We start from the raw sequence: 20,451 nt of genomic DNA, 5'->3' as shown, positions 1-20,451 counted from the left end.
CTTACATTTCCTGCACGGTTTTGTAAGATTATGTTACACTGTCCTTTCCAGCTTCCAACTACTATTGCAAAGCAATTGTTTCAAAGTTAGAGGCTGGTTTCATGAAGCCAGGAGGACGTTCCAACTCAGGAAAAGAGATATAAGTGGAAATGTAATTGCTTCACCCTCAGCTATCTGCAGCCTATGCTAAGGATTATTATGAGGAAACAACCGTACACAGAAAATGAGTGATGTATTTACTGTGCTCATTCTAAGCCAATTCCTTGGAGGAGATGTTATATGTAAACTGTGTGACACTTTAAACATGTCTCAAGGGCCAGCATTATGCTACAAACTGCATATCAAGGGCATCTCCACTCAGTCAGACTCACTTTATTTCATAAAATAATTCAATAAGGACCTTCTGGGAGCCGCCTCCAGCATAGCACTGTCAGGCCCCTCTCTCCGCAAGAACAAGGAACGCAGCATTGCTTGTGACATTTGTATATATAAGGCCCATTCTGCAAGTCACCAGAACACTTAAGAGAGTGACATGACCAAGCAGGACATGCTCATAGCAGATCTAATGCCCCTAACAAGAAAAGCCTAGTGAGGGCTGTAAACTCGTCTGGTTTCAGGAGAAATATTCATATCTGGAATCATGTGCTCTAATCTGCATAGCCTGCTTACCCTAAAAAGCAGATCTGTTTGCAGCTCTCGAGGACTGGTGCTGCTATAGTGTATGGACTACAGTCAGTCTGTTGCTTCACATTACTGCTGCTGTACTTTTATGGCAGTGTAATATTTATGATGACTGAGGACTAAAAGAAAGGATCTGTGTATAGATAAAATCATATCTTTTAAGAAATAATATAGGATAGGATATGTGTATATCCACAGAAAGGATATGTGTATATAAAATGCACCACAGAAAGGATATGTGTATATATAAAACCATATCTTTTAAGAAATAATATAGGAAAGAGAAATATGACATCTTGTTCTCAAAATCTGTTTGACTACAAATCAATAATTGCAAAAATATCAGAAAATAAAACTGCAATGCCATAACAATAATTCATTAAAAAGAGAACTACAACAAAGATGAAGAAAAACCATTGAACATCTCTATCTAAGGCATCCAACAAACTATCATACCAACAGCTTTGCGGCAGCTTGTTTCACTTTGACAGCTCTGTAAGGAGCCCTTACATATTCATTCCATTGCAATATTGCCCTGAATACTACTGGATGTAAAGCACAAGGCAAAAGACTGATCAGATTACTCTGCGGTGTCATAAATTCAGCAAAATTAACAATCATCAGAAGGTTAAGGCTCTAAGGAAGAGGCATAGTCTAATGTAGTGGTTCTCAAATTCCTGCCTTCGAGACACCCAGAGGTCTGCTTTTCAGGATACATCATTGAAGATTCTTGAGATGCACTGTATCTGCCTACATTTGAGCTAAGAACCAGTTAAGTTGCATATTTAGTTACCCTGAAACCAGTGTACTTGGTTGTTTTGAGGACAGGACTGGAAAACCACTGGTCTCACTTTAAGCCCTCTCCAGGTTTAACTGTGGCAATTGGTTAAGAATAACAATATTTCTTCTCCTGTCTCTTTTGGAAGTTTTCATGTGGCCAAACTGCCAAAAATGTATTGCCATTGCTAGGCCCTCCACTCTGAGGTTGTATATGTCTCTGAAATAAGTCACTGTACACTCACTAGGAGCTCATTTGGATGAAAGGCACTACATAACCCAGCTTATTAAAGGTATTTAGAGACTCCATGTCCTCATGTCTTTGTTTTTCTTCTTTATTATAGATCAATTGTTTGATATGTTCCATGATTTGTTCCATGTATTTATTTATTTATTTAGCATATTTTTTTTTTTTTTTAAACTGCCACCCTGCGGTAGTTATCTCTGTTACCTGTGAACCGGAGTGATATGTATTGTATACAGGAACTCCCGGTATATAAAAACCAAAAAATAAATAAATAAATAAATGTCTATGTCCATGACATTTAGAGACTCCATGTCTCCATGTCCATGACAGCATTTCTCATCCCTTGGTGTCATGCCCCACAATGAACCTGCAGTAGGCTGTAATCGCCACTCCCTGCTAAGTTTTATTCCTACATTGTAATCTAGGTTTATGAAATAAAGTGTCTGCGTAATCCTAGCCATGATGGCTCAAGTATGACAGTATGAACCCTGCAAGTCCTTAACAAGGGTTCATTCTCAGGGTTTGAAACATTTTTAACACAGATAACATTTTATAGTACAGTAAGGCTCAGCATAAGTGTACTGTGGTCCTAAAATTACATTCCACACATAGCTGAAGTCTCTTTGCCTTGTGCTTTAGTAACAAACTTGAGATGTGTAATAATATGATACAGTATACCCCCTGTCCAGCCTTCCTGCTATAATGTGAGAGATCTTTTCCTTAAACTCATTACAATTAACATTCTTTAAAGTTGTATTTTTGGTTTGGCCATTACCTCCTGTTCCTTTATGCTTCCAGTGCACTCGGAACAGCCTTTATTGGTAATAGCACCACTAAACTTAATTTGCAACTACGCAGGGCATTTCCCCTGTTTTTATAACCTTTCCTGGCCTAGAAGCCCCAGGTCCTGATTCCTCCTGGAACTTAGCCTGCATGCACTCTCATTGAGCAACAGTTGAGGCTCCCTCTCCCCAAGTGCTGTGAATGCTGTAGTGGCATGCAAGGGAAAGATTTTTGGTCTGGTTCTTTTATTTTTGGTACATTTTATGTCCAATTGTTTTTCCCTTTGGCGGTTTTGGGGTTATTTGTTTTGGCAATTTTGTGCGTGTAAATTGTCAAAAATAAGTAACCTGAAAAATGTTCCAGATTTTCGGAATGAGTCGCAATTCAGTTCGTTTAGTTCATAATGAATCAAAACTAAACTCATTTGTTGCATTATACCTATTCAAGTAAAATGATTGCACATCCCTAGAATGCTGCCTGCACAACATCCCCAGCCCTGGCTGGTTGACTGGACCAGAGTGTGAAAGCTGGATTCAGGAACTGAACCAGGGTCTTCTGCACAGCACTGCCACCGCACCACTGGGCTTGAAGATGTCTAAATGACATCAGTACAAATGTGTTCAGCTAACTGGAAATCAGCAAAGCCAGTGTGGTCTAACTTTACGAGAATGGTGGATGTATGAGTATAGTAATGTAAACTTCTTTGTGATACATCATTTATATTGAACCTCACAGGCCCCCATCCGCGAAGACACAGGGAGGATAATTGTATAACAGCCTGCGTAGGGCTAACGTCTGCGGGTACTTTTTACCTGTAGACTTTAGCTAGAATTTTCAGAGAGGACATAAAAATGTGCAGGCTGTCTGGGTGCGCATGCACACATATGTGCAGAAAGTTATACCTGCTCCTAAGCAGATGTAATATTCTAGGTGTTCTTTATGTGCATACTTTTGAAAATTGAAAGTATGAGCATAAATGCTTTCCCCACTCCAACTCTGCCACCCTGGAATTCTCTTGCTAGTATGGGTAAAAGTATGAGCTTGATTTTCAAAATGCTAGTTATATGTTTAAAATAGTGTTTTATGCACACAAGTCACTTTGAAAATCAAGCCCTGAGAGAGGATATGAAACTCCCATTGGGTAATCCCAGGCCTAATGGGAACTCTCTGGATTTGATCTGGGTACTCTGGAATTCTAAAGGAATTTCTGGGTCTCTGGGCCAAGGTCTAAAAATTCCAGGTGCCCTGCTGCTAGTGAAGCAGTCCCACAGACTAGACGGCATCCGATTGGTCTGCCCGGGCCAACTGGAAGTCTCCTCACTTTTTCCTGCCTTTCCCGTGGGCCAATCAGAGGCCTCCTTCCTTTCTCCTGACCCCGAGGGCCAATCGGATGCCTCCTCCCTTCTTCCTGTCCACTGGGAGGCAGTAAGAAGGGAGAATCCCATCAGTCTACAGCTGGATTAGGAGATAGCATGGCATGACTGGAAGAAGAGGGTCCCATCGAGCCATGGAAGGAGCAGGGTATTGCGTGGCTGGAAGAAGGAGGAGTCCCATCAATCATGGGGGTCCTAAGAAGGAGGTGGTGCCACTAGTGGCTTCGGGGTAGGGAGAGATAGCGAGTGAGTGTGGGGAAGGAGGGAGTGTATATGAGTGGGCATGTGTGTGTGTGGGAGAATGAAAAGGCTGTATGAGTGAGAGAAAGCGTAAAAGTGAACATGCGAGTGTGTGTATGAAAGAGGAGAAAGCCTGTGCACATACCGCTTAAACTGGCTCCTCTCCCTGCTTTACCCCTTCCTACTGGTAACTGTTGAAAAGCTCAGCGTGACTGTAAATCAAAAGTTCCCAGATATGCTAATGGGGAATAAAAGTAAACTGAAAACTCGATGCCCAGATTGACCGATCCACACTATTTGCTGCTGCAAAGACAGTTTGAAAGGTAAGGCATACTTAAACATCAGATGTGGCATTTCTAGACAGTCATACAACCTTGTAAGAACTCTGTCAGCATATCCGGAGCAAGCATTTCTAAGCACATAAACTACAACAATCTTAATCCAGTTTTCATGGCTCAATACCACAAAACCTGGTTCTCTACATGTTAACAGGTACAATCAGAGATGCCGCTTGTGAGATAAAGAGGACATCAAGCATAATAGAACTGTGAAACTGAGTGGATTTTTTTTCTACACAAGATGATAGTTTCATGATGAAAGAGGCATAATCAACACCACATATAACTTGCCAATACATGTTATACTTGTACAGGTTTTATGGAGGTTTTGGATTAAAGAGCTGTTTGAAAAATTAACTCAGTGTCTTAAGGTATTTTATATAATGGTATCTACTAAAAACAAACCTTATTTATAATGAAAAAAAAACAAACTGTAGCCTCTAAGAAATCTTGTACAGCACAGTATTCCCCAGGGTGGGGAGACAGTTCTATTTGTCCATTGGATTTTGGGCCAGTGGCAATGCTGCATTCTGCCATGCAGAGGACTTAGGCTTTTTTTCCAGGTCAGCCAGGGATCGGGATGCTGCAGAGGCAGTGCTCTCAGTCCCTATGGGAGTAGAGAGGCATGGGGAAGGAGTCACAGTCATTGTGCAATGGTGACATCTAGTGGCTGAATTTAGGACCCATGACTACTGAGCTCCATGGACAGTCCCTGCGATGACTTGGCTAGGGAAGAGATATAAAATAGGGGAAAAATCCCTACACAGATGCAAAAAGAGGCTCATGGTGCTGAAGCCCAAGAAAGCAGATTGCAACTGAGCTCAAAGCCAAAAGGAATAGAGAAAACTGCCAAGCCATAAAAACTGTACAAAAATTACTTTATGACAAATAATCTCAGTTTGTTTTCACCAAGACTTGTTATAGATATGTTTTTTATGAGGTGGGACTACTGTATTTATTATAACAGTTAGTTTCTACCTGAGAAAACCTTCCTTATAACAAATTCAGCGACTCTTCGCCTATTATACAGAGGAACCACTGTAATTCAACTTATAACTGTTCAAAGAGTATCCGGAAAAAGAAAAGCTTATCCTGCTCGCTCCATACACTTTGTAGTTTTGTTTCCACAGTGGATTTAAGGAGATGCAGTAGGAGCTTCCAAAAATATACAATATAAATAACAAAGCGTTCTGATGTCAGTCTTGGAAGAGTTCACCTTCTAAATATTTGTGCAGAAAGGACCACGCACAACTTTGCTAAACCAGTCTATGCCATGTCCTTCTGTTTCTGAATGATGTGGAGAGTCACCTGTCTGTCTCTCTCTCTCTCTGAACGTCCCATGCAGGTCCCCAGTAAAAGTGCAACAGCAGCAGAGTGTTACCTATAAACATACAAACTGAAAGAAGACAAATAATATATTTGGCTACTGAACCGCCCTTAGTCAAATAGCAGAGTGTTTTTTATTCAGGTACAATGGACTGATTCCAATATTAACAAGGGTGATGCCAGAGAAAATTATAGCTGCAAACCAACTAGGATTAGGGTGACTAATGTTACAAAGAAGGTAAGTTGGATGGTCTATGTGCTCTGTACTGAAATATTAAGATGCTCCTATGTCATCATTAGAGAAAACTGTTAGTCTCACACAAGTGCAGTAGGTCCACACAATAATTAAGGCAATTAGAAAAGTTCTTAGCAATCAGATCTCCAACTTAGTTATCCTAGTTCAGAATGTTGTAAGAACCAGATTATAATGCACTTTAGTGATGGCTGCCTTCTTACTGTCCAACCTCTATATGTAAAGAGTTGATTCCCTTCCTAGCTTTTCTAAAGCTAAAGCAACAGCAGCAAAGTTGGGCCTTCATGCTAAAACCTTACATAATAGTTTGAAAAGGATAGAGAGATCTGCTTATTGCAAAGCTTCTAATAGGAAGGGGGAAGTTTCAAGACTATATTTTGGAAACCAACACCAACACCAACACCAACACGAACAGCCATTTGTTTGTGGTTTCCCAACTATATTCAAAACACAGCAACTGTAATAAGTTTGTTTTCTAGTTCTAGCTTATTTGTAAGGCAGTACAGGTGGGCATCCAAATATGTTGCCCCTGCTCAAAGGTGTGAAGTTGAACCATTGCAATGTCCTCTCATGCACGGAAGTGGGTACAACACGCTAGGTTGAAGGAAACAAGCTTGTATTTATAAACCTTGGCCTGAATTTTATTTTGTATTTTAGCAGTATTTCAACTTTGCATGTGCATTAGCTTCTTTTCTTTTAAATTACATTATTTCTGCTATTTTATTGTATTTGTCTCCTCTCTTATCTAACGCTGGTCTCTCCTTCTCTCTTCCTACTGTTTTGCCATTATGGGGGTAATTTTGAAAGCTCGATTTTATGAGTGCAAGTGGTTCTTTGAGAATAGCCATGGCAGATATGCCTGTAACTGACCGCTGTCAAGACTTTTTTTTTTATGTTGCTGCTGTCTGTGGCTCCTATGACTTAATATCGTGATAATATTAAGTCAGAGGAATCACAGAAAAGCTGTATTTTTCTGCTTCTCTTTTCAGGTTTTGGGGTGCCTCAAGACAATGCCAGCTCCGAGGCTGGCGTTTATTTTTGAAGGTTAAAATGTGCGCGTCGAGAGCACTGTTATACATGGGATGAGTGCTATTAGCTTCGTGCTGGTTTGGACGTGCATTTTGGACATGCTGATCCCCTTATTGCATCAGGGGTTATGGACGTGCGTCCAAAACGCGTGTCCAACCACAGGTTAACCTGTGTGCTGGGCTGAGCGCACGATATTGCTTCGGCCTGAAAGTCGCTTTGAAAATTAGCAGTAAAATCTGAGCATAACAGATACACGCAGTCTTTACCTCTACATGCAGCGTCCCAAAACTACTCTCTCTACTCCATCACAAACTCTGAATCCTGCTATTCAGCTGAAGTCCTACTCTGTTATATAACAATGGCACAAAGGAAGACCATTATAAGCTGCTGCCTATATAGCCTTGGAATGTGAGGACCACAAAACTGTGCATTTTTGACATTTACAGAAGTTTAGTCTTATCTACCAATTAAAGTGCTTCAATCAAGGCAAGCATCTTTCTTCTGTAAGTATACATGTGACTACTTATTCCCATTTATTTCTAAGAGAAATATTTTAATTTTGAAAATAACTAAACCAAAAGATATCAGTCTCTTAAAGCTAACAGGCATCATTGTTTGAATGTATAAGAATTAATACAGAAAAACCATGATGCTATCAACTATATGATAATTATATGAGAACAATACAGAAATACAGCAAAGTAGCTTACCTGTAACAGGTTTTCTTCTGAAGACAGCAGAAGGTCACCTAATTGTGCCTGGCACTCAGTGGAACAAACTTTCTGGTAAAGATTAAGTCTTTACTGCATATGTGGTGACCCCCACATATCTTCTTTCAGTTTCTGTTTTAGCCAAGTTTATAGAAGGAAGAGAACAACTTGTAGGAGGAGAGGTTTATGTGCCTGCTGAACACCTGAAGACAAACAGGTTCAAGAGTCACACAAGTGGAACAGCCTAGTTAGGGGTTGCCTTCAGCAAATATAGGGAAGAAAACACAAGAAAACACAGGACACTGGCAAAACACATTACTCAAAGTAGGAGGACCTGCGGCTGAGGCAAGGCAGAGGCATCTGAAGGTCTCTTTTATAGGGCTGGCAGCGGTGATGTCATCAAGGTGTGCTGCAGCCTTTTCCGCTGTGGGCCCTTTAAATGCAAGGGTGTCAGGAGTGCGCATGCCTAAAAGGAAGCTCACGGCCAGTGGCAGTGACAGGAAAGGCTTCCAGAATTGAAAAGACAAGAGAAGCTTGCAGGTACTCACAGTATGGATGCAAGTTAAAGTGCTTGTACATAAGATAAAATGATGAGATTCACTCACTCATCTCCACGGTGCATACGACTCTTATAGCATGCATCTATATGATGGACCTTGAAGTCTCCGTGGATTCTTCAAATGTTAGGTGTGGCGGCTTGTGGGATGTCCCTGCAAGCCACCACAGTCACCAGACGCTGCTGGACACTCGGATCTCTCTTCCGCAGCAAACGCCACCAGCCTCCTTCCATGCAGCAGGGTGCAATAAATATTGTTACAAAAGTCTAACTGAGACAACATCAAAGTTCAAACTAAAATATGAAGGCTTGATTGATCCAGGAATGTCTGTGCTTGATGAATAGCATGAAGTTGAAAAAATACCCTGGGAAATATATATATTATGTTCTTCCAATGCATTCCAATGGAATTGGAATGCTTTAATATTCACTGATAATTCCAAATCTCCTATTGCAGTTTCCCACCACTAGCATATCACTCTTAGCTGGATTCAACACTAGTCTCTTCCGAATCATCCACTTTCGAATGGTTTTCAATCCCAAATGTAAACTCTCTACTGGGAAATGTATATCTGCTCCTAGTGCTGCAAATAATTGCACATCATCTGCATAGATATAAAATTGTAAATCCAACCTTCTAATCAATTCTGCTAGCAGTCTCATATAAATATTAAAGAAGATTGGTGAAATCGAAGATCCATAGGGAACTCAATAATGTTCTAAACAAGATGAGAGAAAAGATTCCAATAGAACTCTCTGTTTTCTCCCCTTTAAAAAATGTAGAAAACCAGACCAAAGCATTTCCAATAATACCAACATCATGAAATCAAGCTAAAAATGTCAAAATCAAGGGTGTTAAATGCCATTGTGAGATCTAACAAAATAATCACAGTACTCTCACTAGTATCACTGCTATACAATGCATGAAATCCAGATTGCCTGTCAAAGTTGGCATAACATCTTCAAAGTTCCCTGTTTAATCATGTTCACTGAAGATGGAGATGAGAACTTTTCCTGTCTAAGATTTAGAAAATTTTCCCACTGGTGTGTACTTTTCCACAACAGCTTCCAGCATTGCAAGTAAGTCCTTGCCATGAGGTAATCAATTCTCCTCCTCCAAAGGAGTCACTTCACAAATCAGAAGGGGAGGAAGTGGATTCCGTCCTCTCTAGATTCCTTCTGTTTCTCCACTGGACCAGCAGAAGGCCTCCACCTCAATCACTTTCTTCATCGTCAAGGTCATGACTTTGTGTTTTTCCATGATCAGAAGATGACAAGGATTCCATGGGGTTTCTCTACTAGATATGCCTCAACATACCTCTCCTTCGGAGGATCACTGCTACTCCAAGTTTTTTGGACACATTGGTGAAGACTGTGTCCATCAGAGTTAGAAAAGAAAAGGATACAAGAACGGATGTTTTTGGGCTCCTTCAGTTCCTTCAAATCCCAGAGGATTCCAGAGCTATTCTGGTTCACAAACTCCTCCAGGATCTTCAGATGAAGATGTGGCAGACGCCTATGTCAAATCTTCCAGTAGCTCAGAAACCAGACCTGTAGTACAGTTTTCAGGCCACCCCAGGATTTGGGGTATTCCAATTGCTGCACCATTCCATGGTAGTGGAGTTGATGTTGAAGTGTGTTAAGTGCACCTGTGATCACTCTAACATATCCTCTAAGAGGGACTCGAAGGCATTACATGTACTTCGGAAGACAGTCTTCCAGGATTCTATGATTTAGAGCTAGTACAGTGCTGGATGGTCATGAGCAGTAACATAAGGCCTAGTCAATTAGTTTATGGTTTGTCAGCCTATTTTCTGTACTAGCTCTAACACATGGTGGGTGCCTGGATTGTGGCACACCAACTCTACACAATGCAATATTTGCATGAATGCATCCAGAAGCTAAAATCTTGGACAGGATTGTCAGAAGCACCTTATCTGTTCTATATACAGAACTTTTGAAACTGCAGCCAGGACTTTGGCTGCTTTCATATGGTTGTGAAATAAGATATGTTACTTTGTGACCCGATTCAAGGATCTTCACGGGTTAGGACTGTGTTTTAAGAAAAGAAAAAAAGACAAAAAATGAATACATAGAATTAAATTGAATAAATTAAAGAAAATTGGACCAGAAGGACAGGCAACTTGTCTGTTTGTTTACAGTTGTTCCCATGAAGGTCCTACACAAATAGCTAATTCAATGAAAGAAATATTATACTGAGGAACACTGTGGTGTGATTTTTTGCTTTCATAGGAGCCCAAAGGTTTGTGCGGCTGCAGGCAAGTAGCCTCTGAGAAGATGTACAAGATCATCTTGCGGATGTACTCTGTTCAGGGGACAATCTGTTTGGCAAAAAGGTAAAGGAGACAGTGGCTCTGATTAAGGTACATCAATTCATATTACAGTCTTTATCAGCTGCGGTGGTAGACCAACCGGCTCCTACCTGACACCAGTATTTTCCTACAAGGGACCATTCTTCCAAAGACATCCTTTCTACTCTTTTCAGCATCATCAAGCTCCTCCCACTCTTCTGCAGCAGGAGCTGCCTCCTCGAGATTGACAAAAGGAAAGGCATCACCCCATAGCTCATGAGCACAAGTTTTTGACAACACTGAGATCTGCCTTCCCTGGTGGTGGTAAGGGTTAAGTCCTTTCACCCAGAATATCTCCAGATCACCAGGGACTGATGGGTCCTGAAAATCGTAGAATATGGCTACAATTCAGCTCTAACTCTTCTCAATCTGCCCAACTACAACTGGAGGTGGAATAATTTATCCATCAAATGGCGATTGAACCTATCCCTTCCTAGAAGTGTGGCCAGGGATTCTATTCCCATTGTTTTCTAATTCTCAAATAGTCAATATAGGCTGGAGGCCTATATTGGACTTGCAAAGACTGAACAAATTGCTGGTTCAGGAGAGTTTCAAGATGGACTCTCTCCAAATTATTCTCCTTTTCATTCAAACAAGAGAATGGATGTGTGTTCTGGACTTTTGATAATGAGTTTTATGGACTTGCCACAGACACGCAAGTGTCTTTCAGATCCAGAAGACACTTGCGTGCACATTCCCATTCATCCTACCTATTGGGAGTTATTCAGGTTTGTGGTAAAGAATGTGCACCACCAATAAAAGATACTCCCCTTTTGCTATCTCTGCAGCTCCGAGGGTGTTTACAAAATGCCTTGCGGTTACGGCAGCACAGCTTCATAAGCAAGGAATCTGTGTATTCCCATACCTGGATGATTGGTTGGCAAAGGGTCCATATCCATCAGGAGTTCTCAAGAATTTCAAACAATACATACAGCTTCTGCAGTCCCTTGGCTTCCTGGTCAATTACACCAATTCAAACCTGGTTCTGGCTCAAAGAATTCCATTCAAAGGAACCTGGATAGACTCACTTCAAGAAAAGGCATTTCTCCCTGTTGCGAGAGCAGCATTATTGATGGGGACTAATAAGGGCCTTCTTTCAACAGGACCAAGCATCAGCCTTCATGTGAGTCTCTGGAGCCAATGGGATCAGCTCTATCAACCATTATCCCACCAAATCACTCTGACTTCCCTCCCTTTAGTGGTGGATAAATTGGGAAGTTCTAAAGGTGAGTCTCTTGCTACACATACCACTGCATTAAGAAACTCTACCAATGTCTCTACCAAGGGATGGGGAGTGCACACTGGTGTGATGTAGACCCAAGATTTATTGTTCCCAGCAGAGTGTAATTTGCAAATCAACCACCTGAAGCTGCAAGCCATTTACTATGCTCTGAGGGCTTTCTCTCACCTCCTCTCGATAAAGAGAAATTTAATACAGATGGACAAAATAGTGGCCATATTTTACATGAACAGGCAGGAAGGTACAGGCTCTTATGCCCTCTGCCAGGAGGTCATCTGAATCTGGTCATAGGCAGGACATCACAATTCCTGTCTCTAGGCGACCTATCTATTGGGAATCCAGAATACTTTGGTGGACCACCTCAACAGAGTGTTGCAACCATAAGAAGTAGGAGACAACTTGTTCAGTCACTGAAGAAAGTTGGTGATCAACTTGCTCATCTTAGAAGTTGAAAAGTTTTGCACCATGTATCCGAGCAGCTATAGATCAGCTCCTGAGATGCTTTTCTACTAAATGATCTATGCTTACCCACCGATTCCTCTAATCACCAAATCTATTTAGAAGGTCCTTTGGGTCAAGGTACAGATAATCCTTATAGTACTAGACTGGCCACAGCAAATGGGGTATCCATAACTCATCCATGTCTCAATTCAGTCTTTGGTTCTGTTGGGAATATCGCCAACATTCATCACTCATGATGACGATAGGCTCTGACATCCAAACCTACCATCTCTGGCCCTCCTGGCACTGATGTTCAGTAGCCTCCTTCTTATACCTTCTCAAGGAAGTGGAGGATGTTCTGATTTCTGCCAGGAAACCTTCAATCAGAAGATCCTATGGTTTCAAATGGAAGAGAGGCTTGTGTGGGATCAGTCATCTGGATCCCTTTGCCCGTGGCCCAAGGAACTTGCTTCATATTTAATCTGCCTTAGCACCTCTTCAGTCAAAGTTCATCTCAGTGCTATTTGGCATAGAATCAGCAGGTAGAATGAGCTCTGGTCTCTCTCCACCCCTTGGTATCAAAAATCATTAAAGGAGAATGGCATTCCCAACTTCTGGTCAGTAAACCTCCAGTACCTTAGGACCTCAATGTAGTTCTAGCTCAGCTCATAAAGCCTCCTTTTGAACCTTTCGAGTTGGCAGACTTTAAATTTCTCAACTGAAAACTGCTGTTCCTCGTGGCGTCACTTCAGCATGAAGAGTGAGTGAACTACAAGCTCTTGTTTCACCATATCTTCAGTCTTTTCATAATAAGGTGATTCTATGAACCCATCCCAAGTTCCTTCCAAAAGTGGTATCTGCATTTCACAGTAATCAAGCTACCTGCATTCTTTCCAATACCATATGTGCACAGAGGAGAATGGGCTCTTCATGTCTTGGAGTGTAAGAGAGCTCTGATGCATTACCTATAGAGGATTCATCCTCACAATCAAGCTTTTCAACTTTTCATGTCATTTGATCCAATAGACTGGGCAGGGCAGAGGCCAAACAATCTCTGTCTATTTGGCTAGCAGACTGTATAGTGCACTGTTACACACTGGCTAGTTTACAGATTACAGGCTCTGTCAAGGCTCATTAAGTGAGAGCTATGGCCATTTCAGTGGTTCGCTTCAAGGCTACTTCTGTTGAAAACATCTGTAAAACTGCTACTTTGATATCTGTTCACACCTTCATGTCCCACTACTGTCTGGACAGCGTGTCCCGAGGAAACAATAACTTTGGACAAGCAGTTCTGCACAGCCTGTTCAGTTTCCTTGTGGTGGGGTTGGGGTGTCTTTAAGTAATTGCTCTGCTATGCAACTCTCAGTTTGGGATTCCCTAGGCAATATGGCTAATTCATGCCTTCTTGACAGAGAAAGCAAGTTTGTTTACATGTAAACAGTATTCTTCAAAGACAGCAGGATGAATTAGCATTGGTAATAGTTGTCTACTTCTCTGGAGAGGCGATTACCTTGCTAAGCTCTGGAAGAGACTGAGAGGCTCATGAGGGAGCATGTTCACATAGGAATTCCTGCGCATGCTCAGTATAGTCTTTACTAAGCTCTGAGAGCTGGGTCCATGTTAATATCATGAGATGATGTCACCTATGTGTTATAGCTAACTCATCTTGCTGTCTGAAGAGAACCCAATTTACAGGTAAGCAAATTGGCTTTAGCTATCCTAATCCGAAGGTACAATGTTGCATGTACACCTTAAGTGCTATTTATTGTTGTTGTTAATGATTATTTGTCACAAACAAATATGTACTGTCCTAAGATTCTCATAAAAATGATAAGCTATATCTCATGAAGTAAGCAGTATCTTTTTGATTGTTTTCTTTCTGGAGTCTTCTTCTCTCATCTCCACCTTCAGTTTTTCTAGGTATGCAACTTGACTGAAAACTTTGCACCTGAATTAGCTTCTGTGAGATTTTTGGGCAGTGAGGCTTGGGGGTAGGAGGTACACCAGGATTGGCTTACAATGGAAGAAGGGGAAGGGTTATGAAGGTAATTATTTTCTCGTAATTTAATGCATGGCCTTAGGGATTGTTCTGCCTCTTCTCCCTGAATCACTTCAGTGACTATGGCTGACAGATCATAACAGAGCTCCCATCTCAGCTATTCCAATACTGCTTTGGACTAGCAAGTAAAATGTTGCAGTACCTGACCTGACCACTCTCTCAGAGAGTGTAATGAGCAATATTTAAAATGAAAAGGGAGATCCATAATAGTTGAAGAAGGGAGAATACATGCAGTCATGAGTGAGGTAAAGACGGTGAATCAGGTTAAAAAAGAAAAAATATACAATCACAAACTAGGATACAATTAAAAGACAAAGTGGGTGAGTATTTCAAAATCCTTATATATAATCTCTTATTTAGAGCTGCATATGTCTATATCCTTTAAACAAAACTACCATAAAATTATTTAAAAAAATGTACAGTGACATCAATTGTTATTCAGTTTTATGCATGGCTTGAGGAAGCTACATGTGTACAGATATGCAGATATAAGATCAGAATAATGGATTGAGTAGTTATCAAATATTCTAGGTTTAATTAACCACATGCTCCGGATCCACTAAATACTACCGGTACTACTATCATGAATCTTCCCTCAAAACAGAGAAAACGTCACACAATTTAGTGCATAATCTGAACAACTTTGATAGGGATCCTTTTATTTAGAACTGTTTTGTTAAGATATGTAAAATGATTTTGGCTCCTGAAGCAACTGCAAAAGACTGCCAAAGTAGCATGCCTCACTTCTCTCCTCCCTGATGTTATGAAAAAAATTGTAAACTTTCATGACAATCTGAAACAAAATTGATAAGCCAATATAATAAGGTGTGCTCAGCTGTGAACACATTAGTGAGTGGTTGGGTACACATTTTTGTACGAACAACTTTACCTGGTTTAACAAAAAATTTAGTGTACAAAAAATGTGTGCACTCCTTTGTGCAAATGTCATGTTAATCAACGCAATAGCTATTATTCCCCATTGCAGTGAGATGCAATTGGCTTAACTCACATTTTCTTAATGCTGAAAATTTAACTTGTGGTCAGAGATGGAGTAACGTTTCTGAGGCTCTGGTTAGTCTACCTGGAGTTCATGGTGCAGGGGTCATGTTCTGGGATTTATGCATAGAAAAAAAATGATCTGTGCACCTCTACCTTCCTCTTCATATTTCTCTCCTCTTCCTTTGGCCCCTGCCACCTTCTCTTCCTTTTCTGAAATCCCTGTGAAGAAAACTGCACATCTTTCCTCTTCAAAACTCACTACTTTTTCCTCTGACCCCATTCTTACCAAGCTCCTCTGCTCTATTTTCTTTGTAGTTATTCCTTTCGACTGTCACATCTTCAAGTTATTTTCCATTGCAGATGTTCCCAATGACTACAAACATGCTTATTAATATACAACTTCTGAAAAAACCTATCTACCTACCCTGCTAACTGTTATCCCATCTTCCTCTTCCCTTTCGCATCCAAACTACTTGAACTAGGTCACTTCCACTGTCTTGACTTTCTTTCAACCTAAACCATTCTCGGGCCACTTCAGTCTGGTTTTCACTCTCTGCATTCCACAAAAACAGACTTTACCAAAGTCTCCAATGACTTTTTTTATGTCTGAAACCAAAGATCTTTACCTGATCCTTGACCTATCTGCTGCTTTTGACACTGTTGATCACCACCTACTCCATCATACTCTGTCCTCAATTAGATTTCAGGACTCCATCCTGTACTGGTTCTCATCTTACCTCTCCTCTGCCAACATCTCACTATCAGTCGGTGCTCTGATCTCCTCCTACAGCTTTCAGTACCATCTTTATGCTGATGACTTCCAGATCTACTGCACTACACCAGTCCCAAATCTCAGTCTGCTTGTCTTACATTACTGCCTGTATGTCCCACTATCACCTTAAACTCAACATGGATTTACTGCAACCTGCTCCTCTAAGATTTACTAATGAACCATCTTTCACCAGCAGTCTATGCAAAATTCAGCGGTGTGACTTATCTTTCAATAGTGACACCATACCATATATCCCCTCTTCTCAAGTCACTACATTGATTCCCTATCTGTTCCGGCACACAGTTCAAGCTTATACTCACCTACAAGTAACTGGGACTTAAGAGAACTCCTCAGCTCTTCATTACCTCCTTTCTCGTATCTCTCCCTACAATTCTCCTCAAACTCCAATCACTGGGCAAGTCACTCTTATCTATCTCCTTCTCATTTACTGCAAACTCCTGACTCTGTGCTTTTCTCCTTGTTGCACTGTATGTTTGGAATAGACTTCCCGAGTTGGTGCGCCATACTCCCTCTCTGGCCTTATTCAAATCCAATCTAAAAATCTTTTGAGCCAGTCACAGCCTCATTGAGGATGATATTCAAACTTAAAAAGTTATCCGTCTAAATGGCAAAACCAGCATATCTCACCACTTATTCAACTAAATTCTAGCCGGATAGGTAGGGGGTGTTCTGGGGGCAGGCGGGACGTGATCTGGGGAGGAGAGGCCTAAGCTGGATAAGTTATCTGGCTAATGCCGATATTCAGCGTTAACGATATAACTTATCCACCTAACTCTACTTAGGCTACGTATATGGCTATGTTTAAGATAGCTGGCTATAGTCAGCAGTGTGACTGATATAAATTTATCTGGCTAACTAGCCAAGCACACAGCAGCTGAATATGAACCCCCTTGATTTTAACCATTTTCTAAATAAATGAAATTTCCACAGTCTCTCTTGCCCTGTCTGTCTTGATTAGCAGGGACTGCCTCTTATTGTGTTTTTGTACAGCACTGCCCATGTCGAGTAGTGCTATAGAAGTGATAGGTAGTAGTAAATTGTGTTTTCAGCACATAAAATGTGTTTTGTGCATAAAATATGTCTGTTATGTATTTCTGTGGGCACATTTTTGGGTTAGCTTACTGCATTGGGAGTTAACTCCTTTTTTAGGAGATGAGTAAAGAAAACGTGTGCTGAAGTTCAGTGCACATTTTTTACTCTCGCCTTGTTACATCGGGCTCTGAGTAAAACAGAATATGTCTTGTTACCCCCCCAGGTGGCGCTGTTGTTTTAAATGCTGAAGATGGACAAGTGCTCTTTCCGACTCTTGTACTGGGGAAGTGGCGATGCTGTACAGAGTTTCCGCATGGTGCTTCTCCTACCTTGTATCTGTCTATAGGGTCCTCCTGCTGCAGCTGGCTCTCCCGCATGCTCTGATACTCTTTCTCATATTTCTTCAGCTTCTTCGTGGGTACCTGTGGAAAATGTAGCAAGAATGTGTTGTTAGAAAATGGACAGTGCCGCCAAAAGAGGCTTCCCTCAGCGTGATGTCAGAAGCGCCCCAAGGACCTTGCAGGGAATAGCAAGAACAAAATGTGGTCTGATGCTGAACAAAAGATGAAAATATCATGGAGCTATTCATCTTGTCACATATGAAGAATTGCACAGTTTATAGTATATACAGTATTTGTAGTTTACTAACGTAAGTCTGTGTAACTTATGTCCTGCAAAAAAAAAAATGCCAGCAGACAAATCATGAAGAATCAAAGAGATGAAATATATTTTACCTGTCACAAAGCTCTAACACTCTCTGGGATCAATATTCACAGCCATTTAGCTGGTTAATTCACAAGTTATTTTGCTAAGATTTAGCCAAATAAGTAAGAGGCATGCTGGGGGCATTCTGGGATGGAGACGAGATAGCTGAATAATTTATCCAGTTAACGCCGATATTTATTTAGCTAACTCCAGATGTGGCTGACCGCAGATCTAAAGTTATCTGGCCTCATGTGGCTAGATAATTTTAGCCTTAACCAGCTATAATCAAAAGAATATAGAGGGTTAAATGGCACTGCAGAGGCAAAACCCCCCCCCCCAAAAAAAAACCCCCAAAAACTAATGGGTCTAGTGATCCAAATTACTGGCCCCTACCTAAGTAAGCAATCACCATAGGCTACTGAGAGGAGAACATTTTTCTCTTGGATGGGTTCAGTGGTGGGCAAGGAGAGAAAAGCAGTAGCAAACTCCATCAGCCTATGCACACTCAGCCCTCCCCTCATGGCTGATTCATAGCCCAATGTTGATCTGCAAGTGGCAGCAGCATTACTAATGGAAATTAGCTTAGGGTCTGTAAGCTAGTACAAGCTCATGGACCCTTGAGAAACCCCAATCCCTCCTCGTGCAGGGCTTCCTGTTACCACAGAAACTCATGTGGAGGCAGTGCCACTGCAGGGCCTGTGAACGTGTGCTGGCTCACAGGCCCCACACTGACTTCCACTACTAATGCTGCTGCTGACACCTCAAGAGTGCTGCTATTTGAGGCACTTGTGACCCAAGCAGAAGGTTTTGTGATCCCTTTTGGAGTCCTGACCCACAGTTTGAGAAGCCCTGCTTTAAGCCTGGGACTCTATCTGCTGCAGGGAAGATGGGAATGGATGTAGAATGACAGGAGGCAAAATTTAAAAAAAAGCAATAATTTCAAAATCAGTTTACAGAAAATTCTGTATTTAAAAGACTACAAAAAAATGCTCTCACTTGTCATTTGTTTACTAAGATTTATGCCTATAAAATGTTGACTTTTTCCTGTCACAGCCAACCTTTACAAACAGGCATTTTTAGAGGTTAATTCTCATTTCTGTACTACCCCTCCAGTTATTGTTGATTGAAGATTCTTATATGTAACAGAAATCCTTTTCTGTGCATTCACTTTCTCCCCCTGGCTAGAATTCTCTACTGCTGTCACCACATTCTTATTAAACAAGAAGCAGTAATGTTGGGAAATCAAATACCTCTAAAGACCGAAAGTAAATGAGGTTTTGACAAAATGCACATATGTACTTTAATTTTCCTGAAGGAGAGAATGATTATATCTAATACAAGCAAAACAGTCACTGCAAATGTACTGGCAGGCCACCTGTCTCAGAGAAGGCTTCGATGATGCTTACATCCTGGCTGGTTCCTCTATACATGCAAATAATAATAATTATTAGAATTACAGATAAATAATACATGGAGACAAGGTTGCAAAGAGAAAAGCTTGTTTTCTCTCAGGATGGTCTTCAGGGAGTGAGAGCCGGCTCCCAGATCAATGTGTTGCTAGGAAACCCTCCAAGCTGATTTATCGCACACTCACTCAGGCCAGTCGCCTACCTGCACATCAGCACCAAATAAGAGTGCAAAAGGGGGGAAAGGGAAGGATTTCTGCCCTAGTAAAACTGCTGCATTTACAAATCTTACTCCTACTTCATTAACTTAAACGGGGTGTTCTGTTCCTTCGCAAGCAGTCTCAAAAGGTGGGCACCAGTTCCCAAGGTGTGCCTGGTTTTACAAACGATAGAACATACTGCTTCCAAGGTGACGCGCTTAAAAATATTAATAATAATAAAAAAAAAAAGAGCACAGGATATACAAGGGATCACATCACTACAACACTCCTTTGTACTACTGCCTAAGATGTCACAATTTTAAGTTGCAACATACTAAGTCCAAGTCAAGGAGCTCCCCACCGACCTGACTATTACAGTAAGTTATTTATATAGCGCTACTAGATATATTTAGCTGTAAAACAGAGCTAGCCAGTTTAGTCGTGATGGAAGTTTCTTTCCCTTTCTTAAATGCAATGATGTAAAAAGATTTGATTACTTGCCCTTCCTACCCGAGCGTGGTACAATCAACACATCTACCCAAATGATAAAATGTGGCTAACCAATATCTTCAAAATCAATTATTCAAAAACCCAGCAAAACCAATAGCATCACAAAACATCCCTTCACTCAGCAGCCCCCACAACATCATTTAACCATGAAAGCAAAAGTCACCTTAACAGGATTTAGTCTCCAAAGGCTTTGATAAAAAGCCAAGATTTTAATTTCTTATGAAATGCTAAGTAATTCAGTTCAGTTTATGGCTCAAATGGTAGCTGATTCCATCAATAAAGTGCATAACAGCTGAATGCCGTTTGCCTAGTCAACCTAGCCATGGACGATCCTGGCAATGCCAATAAGGCCTGCTGAGAAGATCTAAGTGGTCTCAGTGG

General features: G+C 41.0%; 1 protein-coding gene across 1 annotated transcript in view; it reads right to left on the bottom strand.

Annotated features, from left to right (window-relative positions):
* RABGAP1L (RAB GTPase activating protein 1 like) overlaps positions 1 to 20,451 on the bottom strand; it is a 768,100-nt gene that overhangs the window by 23,733 nt on the left and 723,916 nt on the right. Inside the window, 1 exon segment of the mRNA XM_029618149.1 lies at positions 17,579 to 17,671. Within this exon segment, the coding sequence (XP_029474009.1) occupies positions 17,579 to 17,671 (93 nt within the window).

This window comes from Rhinatrema bivittatum, chromosome 10 (genome assembly GCF_901001135.1).
Source record: "Rhinatrema bivittatum chromosome 10, aRhiBiv1.1, whole genome shotgun sequence".
NCBI classification, from domain to species: domain Eukaryota; kingdom Metazoa; phylum Chordata; class Amphibia; order Gymnophiona; family Rhinatrematidae; genus Rhinatrema; species Rhinatrema bivittatum.
Note: the sequence above shows the minus strand (reverse complement) of the source record. Positions and strands in the feature narration are given on the sequence as shown.